Source organism: Brachypodium distachyon, chromosome 2 (assembly GCF_000005505.3).
Source record: "Brachypodium distachyon strain Bd21 chromosome 2, Brachypodium_distachyon_v3.0, whole genome shotgun sequence".
In the NCBI taxonomy this organism is placed as follows: domain Eukaryota; kingdom Viridiplantae; phylum Streptophyta; class Magnoliopsida; order Poales; family Poaceae; genus Brachypodium; species Brachypodium distachyon.
In genome coordinates this window covers 10,606,123-10,620,249 of record NC_016132.3, presented here as the reverse complement: position 1 = coordinate 10,620,249, position 14,127 = coordinate 10,606,123, and the positions used below count along the sequence as shown (strand labels likewise).

Here is a 14,127-nt window from a genome sequence, read left to right as displayed (position 1 = left end):
AACCGACCAAGGATGAGTTCGCCCGGGAGCAGGCATTGTCGGCCCACGCTCGGGGGCTACTGTCGCAGTAGTGGCACCCGGGGTCCCACCACTGCCTAACGCGTGGGTCGTTCCACGTGCTTCCCGCAAGGACAGCGCCCTGAGTAGCACCGCTCGAGCTGCCCGGGAAGTCACCGGCCCAGCGGGACTAGCCGGGTTGCGGGAGTTACCCCGGAAGGCGGCAAGGGAATCTTGGTCAGAATGTCCCCCAGGAAGGTCACTTGCCGGGAGGGTGTTCCCGGGCGCTGGCGCCTACGACAGGGCTGGTGCCCAGCAGGCAGAGCGTCTGCGCCACGTGGCCGCCCCGGCAGGCTACCTGTGCGCGGGACTCGTCAGGGCGAGGAGTGTGGCACAAGCAAGCATTAAATGCTCCAACAGAAGGGTGGTTCCTTGTCAAGTCAGCCCACAGTGAGTGGCTCTCAGTAATCCAAGGCACATACCGCCTTGGGTACAGTGCTTTGGACCGTGCATGCATGCCAGCGCAGCAAGGACAAGCTGCCTAACGTCTAAGCTCGACACTTGTCACCCATACATCAAGGCCCCTGTGGTATCCCCTTGAGTATAAAAGGAGGACCATCACCAACGGTCAAGGGGTTCGGTTCGGTTCTTACTAGTTTTAGCTCAGAAATAGCAAGTAGCACTTAGCAGGAAAGGAGAGAGCGCCCGGGGACTCCCCCGGCAACTTGTAAACCCTAGTTCATTGGTTAATACAAGCTCAGAAGCAGGACGTAGGGTTTTACACCTCAGAGTGGCCCGAACCTGGGTAAAACGGTCTTGTGCATCTTTACGCTTGACATTGGCCTCACCGGCGATCGCCGGAGCGATCCCCAACGTCCACTGCCGAACCAAAAAGGGAGTGCCTCGCATCCCCGGTGTCTAAGCCCCAGGCTACGACAATTTTTTCTAAATTGGATCTCAGATCTGGCTATCACCAAATAAGAATGCATCCTGAGGATATCCATAAAACAGCTTTCAGAACATATTTTGGTCTTTTGAATATCTGGTAATGCCATTTGGTCTCTCTAATGCACCTGGTACCTTTCAAGCTTTGATGAATCAGATTTTTGGTTCCCATCTTAGGAAATTCCTTCTTGTCTTCTTTGATGACATTTTGGTATATTCTCCTGACATGTCTTCTCACCTGGAACATTTAACCATTGTACTCTCTTTACTGCAACAACACAAATTGGCAGCCAAACTGAGTAAATGTGTGTTTGGAGTTTCACAAGTTGAATATTTGGGCCATATCATCAGTGCAGCTGGTATTTCCACAGATCCTGCTAAGATTGCTGCTGTGGCAGACTGGAAAATCCATGTTAATGTGACTCAACTCAGAATCTTTTTGGGTTTGACAGGCTACTACAGGCGTTTCATCAAAGGATATGGTGTCATTTGCAGACCATTGCATGATCTTCTCAAGAAAGGCAAATTTCTGTGGAATCAGGACCATGATGCAGCTTTTCTTCAGTTAAAAACTGCCCTCACAACTGCTCCTGTATTGGCCCTCCCCTGTTTTCAGTTACCCTTCATTCTAGAAACTGATGCTTCTGGCAATGGATTAGGAACTGTTCTGATGGAGCAGGGTAGACCATTAGCTTATTATAGCACTTCTTTGTGTCCTCGAAATGCAGCTCTATCCACTTATGAAAAGGAAGCTCTTGCTATTATTGAATCTCTCAAAAGATGGCGTCATTATCTCTTGGGCAACAAACTTATTATCGGAACTGATCATCAGAGTCTAAAGTATATGACTGACCAGCGTATTACTGAAGGCATCCAACACAAGCTCATGGTCAAACTGTTAGAATTTGATTTCTCTGTGGAGTATAAGAAGGGACAGGAGAATAGAGCAGCTGATGCTCTTTCCAGGCAAACAGTTGAAGTAAATGCTATTACACAAGTTCAGCCATTGTGGATCCAGGACATTTTGCAGAGCTATGTACAGGATGCTCATTGTACTGCTTTACTGGAAAAACTGAATATTCATCCTTTGCCAGACTCACCTTATACTTTATCTGATGGAGTTTTGAGATATAAGGGCAGACTATTAATTGGTAACTCTCCTGCTCTTAGGGAGCAATTATTCTCTTCACTGCATTCTTCAGCTTTAGGAGGACATTCAGGTGTGAGAGCATCTTATCAAAGAATGAAGAGGTTGTTCTACTGGCCTGGAATGAAAAAAGATATTGAACTATGGGTTTCTCACTGCCCAGTTTGTCAAAGATCCAAACATGAGCACTGTCATTATCCAGGATTGCTAGATCCTTTACCAATACCTGATATGGCTTGGGCACATGTGTCCATGGATTTTATTGAGGGTCTTCCCAATTCTCATGGTAAAGAGGTGATCATGGTGGTTGTGGATAGACTAACAAAATATGCTCACTTCATTCCTTTAGCTCATCCATATTCAGTCAAAACTGTGGCCCAAGCATTTGTTGATCATGTCATTAAACTCCATGGAGTTCCTTTGGCCATTGTGTCTGACCGTGACCGTATCTTCACTAGTAATATGTGGAAGGACATTTTCAATACATTGGGAGTGAAATTGAGGTACAGTTCAGCCTATCATCCACAATCTGATGGTCAGACTGAGAGGGTAAATCAGTGTCTTGAGAACTATCTTCGTTGCATGACATTCCAGCATCCAAAAAAGTGGTTAAATTGGTTGTCCTTGGCAGAGTTTTGGTATAACACCACCTACCACACTGCTCTGAAGATTCCTCCCTTTCAGGCCTTATATGGATTCCCTCCTCCTTTGATCAGTGAAGCTGCTATTTCTGGCCCTACTGATTTGGGTGCTACTGAGTTTCTGCAAGCAAAACAGGAGATGATGCAGCAGTTGAAGCAAAACTTAGCTCAGGCATAGGCCAAGATGAAGAAGTATGCTGACAAGAATCGTGTAGAGCGCACACTGGCAGTGGGTGATCTTGTGTATCTCAAAATGCAACCCTGTCATTTGGCAGCTTTTGGGTTTCGTGGTGCTCTTAAACTTCAGACTAAGTACTATGGTCCTTTTGTCATTTTACATCGTGTGGGCAAGGTTGCATATAAGTTACAGCTTCCAGCTGGGGTCAAAATACATCCTGTTTTTCATGTGAGTCAATTGAAGAAGCATTTGGGACCTAGAGCTATACCAAGCCCTGACTTGCCCTTGGTCAATGATGATGGCACCATTAAGCAAGCTCCTGTTCAGGTACTTCAGGTTCATCAAATCCCTCGCGACAATTGTGTTGTGGTTCAGTGGCTTATTAAGTGGCAGAATCTTGATGACCAATCTGCTACTAGGGAAGATGCTGATTTCATCAAGGTGACGTTCCCAGAATTTTTTCGTGTCACGGTGGAACAGTGGGCTCAGCACGGCACCAATTTCGTTCCTTGAGGACAAGTAACGTTTGAGAGGGAGGCATTGTCAGGCTTACTGTCTAGTTCTTCAGTACATTCAGTTAGAAGCTTGGTGTCTACGCGAAGCGGTATGATGATCAACGGCTGAGATCTACTTCGGTAATTACCGTTTACTGTTTACCTTAATGTTCTTACTTCAGCAGTATCTGAACTTGGCCTATATATATGGCGAGCTGTCGCTCTGTAACGTTTTATCCATTTGCTGAATGTTATTCTCAAAATGATATACAATATACATAAATCCGGTCGAGATGAGTTCTGATCGAGATCTAGAGTACAAACAACTATCGTGTTCTTCCTTCGATCTGTCAATTCCTCTCTTTGATAGTAAGCGGGGCCTGACAAGAGGAGGAGGAGGGGGCGGGGCGATCGAGCTCCTCTCCAGAATGGCGAGGACAAGCCGTGGAGAAGAAAGGGGACGTTGCCTGAGTTTGTGCCTAAAAATATGCCTTGGAGGCTGCCTGGTTGCCTGGCCTAAGAATTGGCTAAAAAGCATGGGACCCACAACTTAATACAAAATGCTCTCTCTGGAATCCAGTCACAGGGTGTTACCCAAACTACCCGGCACCAATCTCCAGGAAACGGATGGACAGGATGATAGTTGACACAAAGCTATGCCGGGAAAGAGTTCTTTGCTTTTTTTTTTACAATGATTCATGACACTCAAACTTTTATTCCCTGGCTAGCAATATTATTTGCAATGACATGTAAATATAGGACCTTCGATCATGGCAAAACTCTCGCATATAACATTATTATCATGTGCATGCAACACCGTCACAAGTAGCATATGATCCATCATTAGACTTGAAAATTATGTTCCAAAAGGATGTACCTACCTATTAAAATTATTACTACAATCACCGGGTCCACCGTAATAGAGATGCATGCCGCCTTCATCTTGACCATAATTGTCAATTGCGTAACAACGTGGTCTGGTACTCCTAGCAAATGTGCTGTCGGTATCTGGTGTATAATACTTATTATTCCCACGTACAATTTTAATATTGCTCACATAAGCTGCTTTCCCGAACTCCTCCCAAGCAAAATGCCCGCTACCCATTTCAGGGAAGTTTGATTGAACCGTTGGACCATAGACTTGTCCACCTCAAGCTGCTTCGGTAACTTTATCCTTCAAGTGAGTAAAAATTGAACTTGGCCAATATCCAACTGGGGTTCCACCCAACAAGAACCACCAATTTTTAGTATTTGGGTCCTACAAAAAGATTGTGTGATAAAGATTAAACATATTAATACAGATACTATCGAGTGCACAAACATCTATCACATATATCTATGTTGATTGTTTATGGTATGAGTCACAAGCTTTTAAAATATATGTGATATTGAATATTATGACATCACAAATTTGTAGGAGCTACTATTCTTACATAATTTTATATCCATTGATATGTTGATATGGACCAAGCAAAACTTTGTAACATTAAGATTATACGATCAATGCAGGTTTGGAAAAAGGTTATGGCATAACTATTTGTCAAATGATTAGGCAAACAAATTGTAAGCCTAGGAACAATACCTTAAATAAAAGAACGTCTATGAAATGTTGAGGACCATTATAAACAGAAACTGGTTGTATTTTTGACCCAAGACCAATTCTTGAATTAACATGCACAAAACCAGGACACCGATGGTCATAGCATAGAGCATCGCGGGTGTTGTCCCTCTGCGAGAAGAAAATATGTTAACGGATGATGTAAGTTCATATCAAAGAGATATTTTGTAAAAAAAATTGAATATGAAATAGTTGTTACCCAATTAATGTGAAGTCTGGCAAAATTATCACCACTAAAGGCCGGCCATACCTGCAAAGGTTGTTTTTAAAATGACCGATGTGCAAATTCAGAAAACAGCTCAAGCTAAATTGTATTAACAATACAAGTGCGATATGTCTATGGTTAGCTAAACATGCCAATGCTAAGATTGGCCCTGAATACTTTAATTAGTATCCCTGGAAAGCAGCTGTGAGAGGTCAAATATAAGTTATTTTATCGCACAATTCTGGATGCATGTAACATGTTTTAATGCACATGACTATTTATTGCCTAATTGCATCAGCGATGTACAGATGTATCTACACTTACAACAGAACCAGCGCCAACAGATTCCATACGACTGGCATTCTCTTTGTTTAACATCAAGACCCAAGATGCACTTAAATCTTCGGTCTTTTCTTTCACTTTTGGCTCATAAACATTTATCGAAACACGAGAGCCATATATATCATCTACTGTTTTGATGACCGCCAGCTACAAAAAATATATTATTTGTTATGAAATGATTGAGAACAAAAATATATAAAAATGGAACTATGTGAAGTATATGCAGAAACCATATATATCATGCTAGGAGCTATATGGGGGACCGATAGTATAAGCAATATGAACCTAATTAAAGTCTACGAGGACTTTAACCCTATTAATTAAGTAATATATGTTTTTTTTTTTGCAGATTTTCATCAGCAAGTGCGTCTGTATTTAACTTTATTAGTTAAGTATCATTCAATGTAACATTTTAAATATTAAAATCAATTGAAGCAAATAACACTCCCTTTTTTCAAACAAATTCAGATAACTTACATAGATTTCTGGAATAACGGGATATCAAGTTAGTCGTGTAACTCTTTTTTTAATTAATTGTAATTTTTCTTCCAAGCTACTCTCTCAGTTCCATAATTCTTGTCAAAATATTATATGTATCTAGATGCTTTTTAGGAATAGATACATCCTTTTTTGGCAAATTTGAGACAAGAATTATGGAAGGAGGTAGTAGTTTTAAGCTGAATTTTCCAATTAATTAGTAAGTGAAGTATCTATTCTTTTAAGAAAGTTTAGCATATTATTATAAATGACAACACCATTGGAATAGTATGCATTAATTGAATTGAACATCCAACACTATTAGTTCACGAGTGTGTAATGGATTCAATCTCAAATCTCTATTGTACTAGATTTCTGGAAATTGTATAAGTAAAAAAAACAGACCTACAAAGCAGAAACATACCTCTCCACTAGGACCATCCATCGTGTGGAAACCTTCAAAAATTTTGATGTCACCTTTTCTGTCTTGTAATATGGGTGCTGTTCCTCTTGGGCATGAAATGGTAGGAACTTGTGCCAATGACTTGGTAGTTACAGATGAAGACCGGTTTTGAAGCTCATACGAAAAAGTGCTAGGTTTCATCTGTTTCAACAGGTAAACCACGTTGACTCTATATTTTTGAGAAACTATCGTAGAATTATACATACTCCATCCGATACATAATAAGTGTCGCTGATTTCTTACTAAATAAGTGTCGCTGATTTATTACTAAGCTGTACTAAATCAGTGATGCTTATTATGGATCGGAGGGAATAGTTTGGGGGCAAGAGGAAGTTGCATCCCGCTGCTTTTGCCTGTTCGGGATTTTTTTTAATTAGAAAACAAAAGTGAGGGGATGGATGCAGCCCACTTTTTGACCCGTGCGGGCTTTCGTGACAGGTCATGCACGGCCAGGCCCGTGTACCGGACCGAGCCATCTTTTTCAGGGCCGTGCCCAAGCCGGCCCACGTGCCTATAATGGAAAAAAAATACCCGGCCCACCACGTGACTCGTGCCTCACCCGGCCTGAAAAATCCTTGCCGAGACATGATTCAGGGCCTGCCCAAGGCCACCATTAACTTCCCACATCCCTGTGAATCTGTGATGGGGAGTGCGACCATCTCGTCGATGCTGCAGCGAACATCGTTCTCCTCGGTTAAGAACTGAGACAGAACCGAATTTTTTCGGAGGACCAAAACCTAGGTTAGTTGTTCTTTAGAAACCAACCGATCATCTTTGTGAACCAAAAGAATCGAACTGAACAGTTTGGTCTAACGGAACGCGCAGGCCGATGTTTGGCTCTATAGTTGACAGTACATCCTGTGATAGTAAGGCAACTCACCCCTTCTTGCCATAACATTATTGTATTGTCAATCGTTCCAAATCTTTACTCCTATGTGCTTAATTAGCGTCCATGAGGGTACTACCATCCATGAAATTAACCATTGGAATTTTTTGGTGACATGATGTACTTTATACATAAACAAAAATACGCTGACAAGAAACCGACCTGAACTTTGTGGCTCTTCAGCGATGGATGACTAAGAGTCGGTTGTTTGTGTATATCGATACACTCGAAGATATCACCATCTTCAGTCTATTGTAAAGATCACGATACATCTTAGAACCCTAGAACAATGTTATATCAAAGAAATGGTAGAGAAAGTAATGCTTTTTATGGGTACCAGAACGGTCTTGACTGCATCCTGATGAGTAGATGTTCCATCTCCCAAAGCGAAAACAATATATGATAGAACAATAATCAGTGTAGTTGCTGTGTGTTCTAACATATCGTAGAAAATAATGAATTGTCAAGCTATTTTTCTTTGTTCATCCTCCAGCGACCCTTATTTATAATGGGCTGGGAAGTGGGAAGGGTTAATATGGCAAGCCTTTAAAAGCTAAATTACATGACGTACCATATTTAATAGACAGCTTAATTAAGAAGATTCTGTTAAATCTTTGCAATGAATATCGTGAACTGGAGACAGCCTCATTGACGATCTGACGAATGCTTCATGACTAAGGAATGATACAATTCGTTGTCAAAAAAAAGGAATGATACAATTCTGGAATCCCAGTTTCGGCTGGGCATTTTTTTTTGCTACAGCCCATTCTTGTCAATTGCTCACACTTACTACTCCGATCGCTTGGGGCAGGATTTGGCCTGACTATGCCGCTCGCAGTGGAATACATGGTGCGGGAGGCCACGTACCATCGTGCAAAATTGACTAAAATCACAGTCCAAAAGACCTATTTGATGGAATCCCGTCGGCTACTCGAACTAGATGCCATGGGAAGAGAGATCGGTAGAGAAGACGATGCATATGGGGAGAGAGACCGAGACCCCCACGTGCTGGGCGCCTGGGCCTCACTGCCCTCAGTGCATATACATAATTTTATATGACTAATACATTTTGAATACAGGCCATCACCAATCTCAAGGCCCAGACATGTGGTGCAGAACGAAAGTGCAAATTAGGCATTTCCCTAGTAGATACTGGCTATGGTATGTACATCACAAAAGCAGCATTGCATCGTTGACCTCGCAAGCAAGAGAAGACCAATCTCATCAATTCTTCCTTCTCCTGGAAGACCTGGTTGGCTGAGAAGCTACTGCGGATGATGATGCCTCCTGGGCAACCTCAGCCTTGGCACGCCTCGAACTTCTCCTAGGCATCGCGGATGACAGGCCTGCGCGTTCAGCTTCTTCAACCAGCTCAGCTTTGACTCCTTTGCGTCTCTTCCTTGAAGAACGAACAGCTGATGTGGGGCTGATGGGGCCTCCTGGCCTTCCTCAGGTTCATTTGTATCCTCATCGTCATCGTCTTCGTCTTCCTGCCGAGGCCATTCTGTAGAACAACCAGGACAAGCTCTCGAAGCCTGTATGTGCAAATAAATTAGCAAACCGTGACTCTGAGTCTGACGTCAACACGAGGAGCAGTGGAGCTGGATTTAGGAAACTACCTTGCGTTGTGAAAATTTCTTCTTAAGACAATAGCTATGGATTCTTACATTGCACCCCTCGTTAGGACAAGTTGATGCCTGTTGTGAATGCAAATAATACAGATATTAGAGCACAACAACATTTGCAGAGATTCTAGAAGACAAGTTTGCAAAGATTCTAAAAAGACGTCTGTAGAGTATATGGTGCGGAGTAAATAACAAGAACAAGCAAATGCCCTCTCAGAGTGAAGTTACCTTTATACCAGCTTCATTGCAAACCTCGCATGATGGGATATCATTACTGCGAAACCAGCTTCGAAGATCAAGAAATGATCTAATGCCAAGACCAATGTTGCCCGGGGATGTATATGACAGCCAACGATCTTGTATCAGGTCATCAAGAGTCTTTTCCTTTTGGTTGAACGAGAAGTTTGTAATTGAAGAGGGAAGGCGAGATTGACTGTCTTGTGTACTGTCTGCAATTATGACCTGAGTAGAACACTCAATAATTCATGATGTCCACATTGCCATGAAGGTTCAGCTATGGAAATCAGTAGGTACGATGCACGACATGCCACAGAAAATACAAAAACATGCATGTACAAAATGTGAAAATACTTTCATGACAACATCACATAGACTACTATGACTTCAAACATGGTTATGAAGTGAAAGAAAAGGGGATACAATTTTTAGCAGAATCTTTAATTTCACCTATGGAGGAGAATGAAAAATCATGACCAAAATGAAAGCTAGCTTAGGTTCCAGTGAATGGCATCATGAGCTATAAATCATTACTGAAGGTACAGTGCTGCATCCTCAAACACAAGGTTCTGAAAAAGAAAAAGGGTTCTGTTGACAAATGCATTCCATCCTGTGGTCAAGGCTGTGATAGATGGAAACATACCTATTAGATTAGAAACTTACCTTCCTCTGCTAGCTCAAATCTGATTATAACATAAGAAGTATCATGCAATGCAGAACTGGACAGCCAAGCAAGAAGAAAGGTTCCAGATCAGATATTTCGAGTACCTTCAAAGTAAATTTCTTAATATTGTCTCGTCACACCCTGAACTGCTTGTGTCCACTATCATTTCTTTTCTCAGGCTTCCCCATGCTTTTTGTTATTTTTGTAGTATTAGATCATGATGCTACATGGAGAAGATTCAGTTTGTAGAAACAACATAAGATCTTTAACAAATAAAACCAATCTGCAAAACTAGGAACTTACAAACAAATTCAACAGCAGTAAGAAACTTCTTTGGGGTCCTGTAGAATTCTCCAAGGGCACGGGGAGACCGTTGTGTAGGGAACGGGCAGGGAAGCGGTTGGAGACATGGTCGTGCTCCACCTGCCCCGACGCAATGGTCAGCGGTGGTTGTAGAAGCCCACGACCAGGATGCAAGGTGGTACCCTAGGTCGCCGCCGGTGACATCATCTTCCATGAATTCAGCACATCAAGGTTGATGCAGGCCCTTCTTCTCTGGCGGCGAAAGAAGCCACCGCGGATTGGGATGGGCACCCGTGAAGCGACGTCGCGAATTGAAGGGAAGATATCAGAGGGACGTTAGGGGGAAATGGAGGCGGAGGCGGAGGCGGAGGCCGGAGGGGGAGATGAGGCGGCACGGCGGGCGTTGGGGAAGCCCAGAGAGGGGCAGCGATGAGGGGAAGGTGAGAAGGCAGCCTGGGACTGGGATAGTAGGCGGCGCAGTGGTGCACATGGGAGAGGGTCGGAGCGAGGCCGGGAGATTTTTTTTCCTTTTCTTGCTTCCTCTGCTTGGAGTTGTGGACGGAGACATGGACAACTCGGTTGGTCGGCCCAGCTTGGTCCAGGCGGCCCGATCGGCCCCATTAACGTAAAGCCTTCGATTTTTCTTCGGGAGCAGCAGCTCCATAGGACAAAAGCCCAAATGGGAGGCCAGATTTCGTCTAGACGGTAGATCCGACGGCCGAAAATGTAGGTGGCCTGAGAGGGCTGGGATTGTGCCCAATTTTACTGTCGTAAATTATGAGTACAAAACATCTCAGAAATAATAAACATTCAGAAAATCTATTTTCCAGCCGGCTGGAAAACTTCCTTACGCACTGACGCATTCCACGATGTTCGATGAGCGAACGGACAGCCATCTTCTTCGTATTCTTTCTGATGCATACGAACACTCGGAGGATGCTCGCAGCTGATTTTTCCTCTCCCCAGTCCCTACCGCCACCATCCCCCACGTCTTCTCTCTGAGCTTGAGGCTGCCGCCGCCGCTCGCGAGCCGCGCGCCTTGCAAGCTGCTTGCTGCAGATCACGCCACCTTGCACTCGTCGACGACGCCAGCGATGATGGGCTGGATGAGGCCGTGGCTCTTCCTCATGTGGCACTCACCGTCGCTCAGCCACCACACCAGTCACGGTTAGGACATGAAGAAGAGGTCGAAGAGGCAGAAGCAGCCCACCAACGCGAGCACCTTGTCCAACTCGCGGAGGTACTCCTCCTGCCGCGCGAACTTGCCCTAGAACTAGCTAGCTGCTGCTCCTGCTTGCTGTGTTTTGCCGCTGCTGCTGTGCCCCTGTGCCGCTCGCTAGCTGTTGCTTGCTTGTTGTGTTGCCTGCTTGTTGTGTGCTGCCGGCTGCCGCTGCGGCTAGCTGCTATTAGGCCAAATGTTCTGTGGTGAGCCTAAATTCGTTTTAATGATGTGCTACTAGAGGAAGATGAAGAGGGGTTCAGAAGGTGTTTTAAGCACTTGAGGTGTTCGATGAAATGGTGCCTCAGATTTAATCTTGTAGTTGCACTAAGTGGTTGATCCATTGCATCTCCTCTTCATTGTCTTACTCATCAACCATGCACTTCTAGTACGTATCTGTGACGAATTCAATGAGGTGTGTGTTGTTTGATGCATTCACTACTCTACTTTGAGAACGAATAGTTATAGTTACTGCCATGACACTGATGTAGTTACCTTGTAGTTTAGGTTATAGTTATTACCAGGACAATGGTGTAGTTATCCAGGTATCCAAGTCACACTGACCACCACCATGGCATTGATGGAATTACCCACATGTTCGGGCTATAGTTACCAACTGTCATCTTAGTACTCGTAGCAGTACGGACACATTTACTCAACCTCCATCTTAAAGTTATCACCATGGGACCAGTGTATTTACCGGCCTATCCCTGTTAAAGTTGCTCAATGGGTTGTCAATGTTTGAGTTCACCATGGTACCGATATAATCACCCGGCTGTTAATGTTAAAGTTATCATCATGGCACCAACATCAATATCCTGTTGTTCATATTAAAGTTATCATCATGGTACCGATGTAGTTATCCAGCCAGTGTTAAAGTTATCGTCATGACATTGGTGTAGTTATCTAGGTGTTCATGTTAAAGTAATCATGGCACCAACATAGTTACCCGGCTGTTCGTGTTCAAGTTATCATCATGTATCGATGTAATTATCCAGGTGTTCATGTTAAAGTTAACATGTCATTAACATAGTCATTCGGTTATTCATGTTAAAGTTATCATCATGGCACCGATGTAGTTATCTAGTTGTTCATGTTAGAGTTATCATCATGGCGGTGCTGGAGTTATCCAGGTGTTCATGTTAAAGTTATCATCATGACACCAATGTAGTTACCTAAATCTTCATATAAAATTTATCATCATGGCACCGACCTAGTTACCCGGTTGTGTAAAAGTCACTCACCGTCACAATATGGATATAGATAAAATCTAGTTAAGACGATGTAGTACCCCGACATAGCATTCGCCCAAACACACAAAAATTATCTAGTGTTGCAGTTGATGCTAGCTACTTGTGAATACTCTAACCCGGTAACTCACATCTTACCGCTCGGTAAACTTTTTAGCTCGTAAAAGGAGTTCCCAATATATATCCAAGTGAGTGGTAGGTTTGTAGTTGGTAACTATTTCTTGAACAGTACGGTAACTCATGTATCAGTGGTCTGATAACTTACAAGCTTAAGCAAACATCGTCAAAACATAACCAATTGAGATCTAATAAGGTCTAGTTTTGAGTTGATAACTACTTGTGGATAGTATAATAACTCGTACTGTTACTGACTGGTGACTTTTAAATTTGAAAAATATCTCGGAAACTTCCAAAGTGAGATTAGTTCCCGAACCGATAACTCTGTTGTGAATAGTCTTGTAACTTACATAGCATTGGTGCTCGGAAAAAGTAACCAAAACATGTCTAGCTAGAAGCAGCGTCTAAACAATTGTGAATGGCCCGATAATTCACATAGTATTGGTTGGTAACTTTTAAGATTGGAAAAGTAGCTAAAACACGTCCAGATATATCTAGCATTGAACCAATCATGAAAAGGCTGATAACTCATCCATCGCTGGTTGGTAACTTTGGAGCACCAAAAACAACATTAAAACACTATAATATAGATTGAAAGCTGGTAACTAATCATCAATAGGTCTGGTAACTCACATGACTATGGTTGGTAACTTTGAGCTTAACCAAAAATTCGCCGAAACATATCCAACCAGGATCTCGTTTTGGAGCCCTCACTTAGACGAAATCAACTGTGAAAACGGATTATTGATCGGGTACACGATTTGAGCTACACAACTTTTTAAATTTTCTAGAACATTTTAAATGCACATGTGCTGATGCTCCATCACCCCTCTGTTCAATTTGCATGCACGCGTTCGCTCCAAGCGGGTGGGGGAAAAACAGGAGGTGCGGCTCGGGCTCACGGAACGGATCAGATGGAAGATGGCGGGAAGCGCACTTTGGTTATGATAACTGCCATACGGCTGGCACATAGTCCACTCCACATAAAAATTACGTCGGGATCCTTGTACGACAACTACGGCGCCTGAACAAGCTGGTATATAACCTTGTCTCGTGTTTGTATGGTCGTGGTAAATATCTACGTGAGCAGAACAAATGCCCAGAAGCACTTAGAATGAGATGTATCCTTGTAAAATTATAGAATTAACTGCAAACGTGTAAAAATAAAAAATATTTGAGGTACAAAACAAATTACTCCAACACCCGTTTATGTAATTTGATTCCCAGAAAACATTTACGCAATTTGTTTTGTGCAAACTATTTTGTTATTTTTGTTCACAGAGTGCAAATAACAAACATTTTTTCAAGGAAATTGTATA

At 43.0% G+C, this 14,127-nt stretch overlaps 2 protein-coding genes across 2 annotated transcripts; both read right to left on the bottom strand.

Moving 5' to 3' along the window:
- Nucleotides 1-4,170: 4,170 nt before the first annotated feature.
- LOC112271048 lies at nt 4,171-7,841 on the bottom strand. The gene is made up of 7 exons (XM_024459952.1): nt 7,731-7,841; nt 7,556-7,642; nt 6,469-6,648; nt 5,550-5,714; nt 5,220-5,270; nt 4,985-5,131; nt 4,171-4,660 (listed from the first exon to the last, which is right to left on the bottom strand). The coding sequence occupies exons 1-7, from the start codon at nt 7,833-7,835 to the stop codon at nt 4,553-4,555; spliced, it is 843 nt and encodes a 280-aa protein (XP_024315720.1). The 5' UTR covers nt 7,836-7,841; the 3' UTR covers nt 4,171-4,552.
- Nucleotides 7,842-8,399: 558 nt separating this feature from the next.
- LOC112270699 (non-structural maintenance of chromosomes element 1 homolog) lies at nt 8,400-10,107 on the bottom strand. Its single transcript, XM_024458729.1, is given in 5 exon segments — nt 8,400-8,809; nt 8,812-8,928; nt 9,013-9,090; nt 9,247-9,492; nt 10,060-10,107. Coding segments are annotated over 5 exon segments (681 nt in total). The 3' UTR covers nt 8,400-8,617.
- Nucleotides 10,108-14,127: the final 4,020 nt, after the last annotated feature.

What these genes read in the sequence shown, in the direction of transcription:
- LOC112271048 (XM_024459952.1), bottom strand. Translation starts at nt 7,835, where the DNA reads ATGTTAGAACACACAGCAACTACACTGATTATTGTTCTATCATATATT. An exon ending in ATGCAGTCAAGACCGTTCTG is followed by an intron (nt 7,643 to 7,730) that starts GTACCCATAAAA and finishes TCTTTACAATAG; the next exon opens with ACTGAAGATGGTGATATCTT. An exon ending in CCAGACTTCACATTAATTGG is followed by an intron (nt 5,132 to 5,219) that starts GTAACAACTATT and finishes TTCTTCTCGCAG; the next exon opens with AGGGACAACACCCGCGATGC.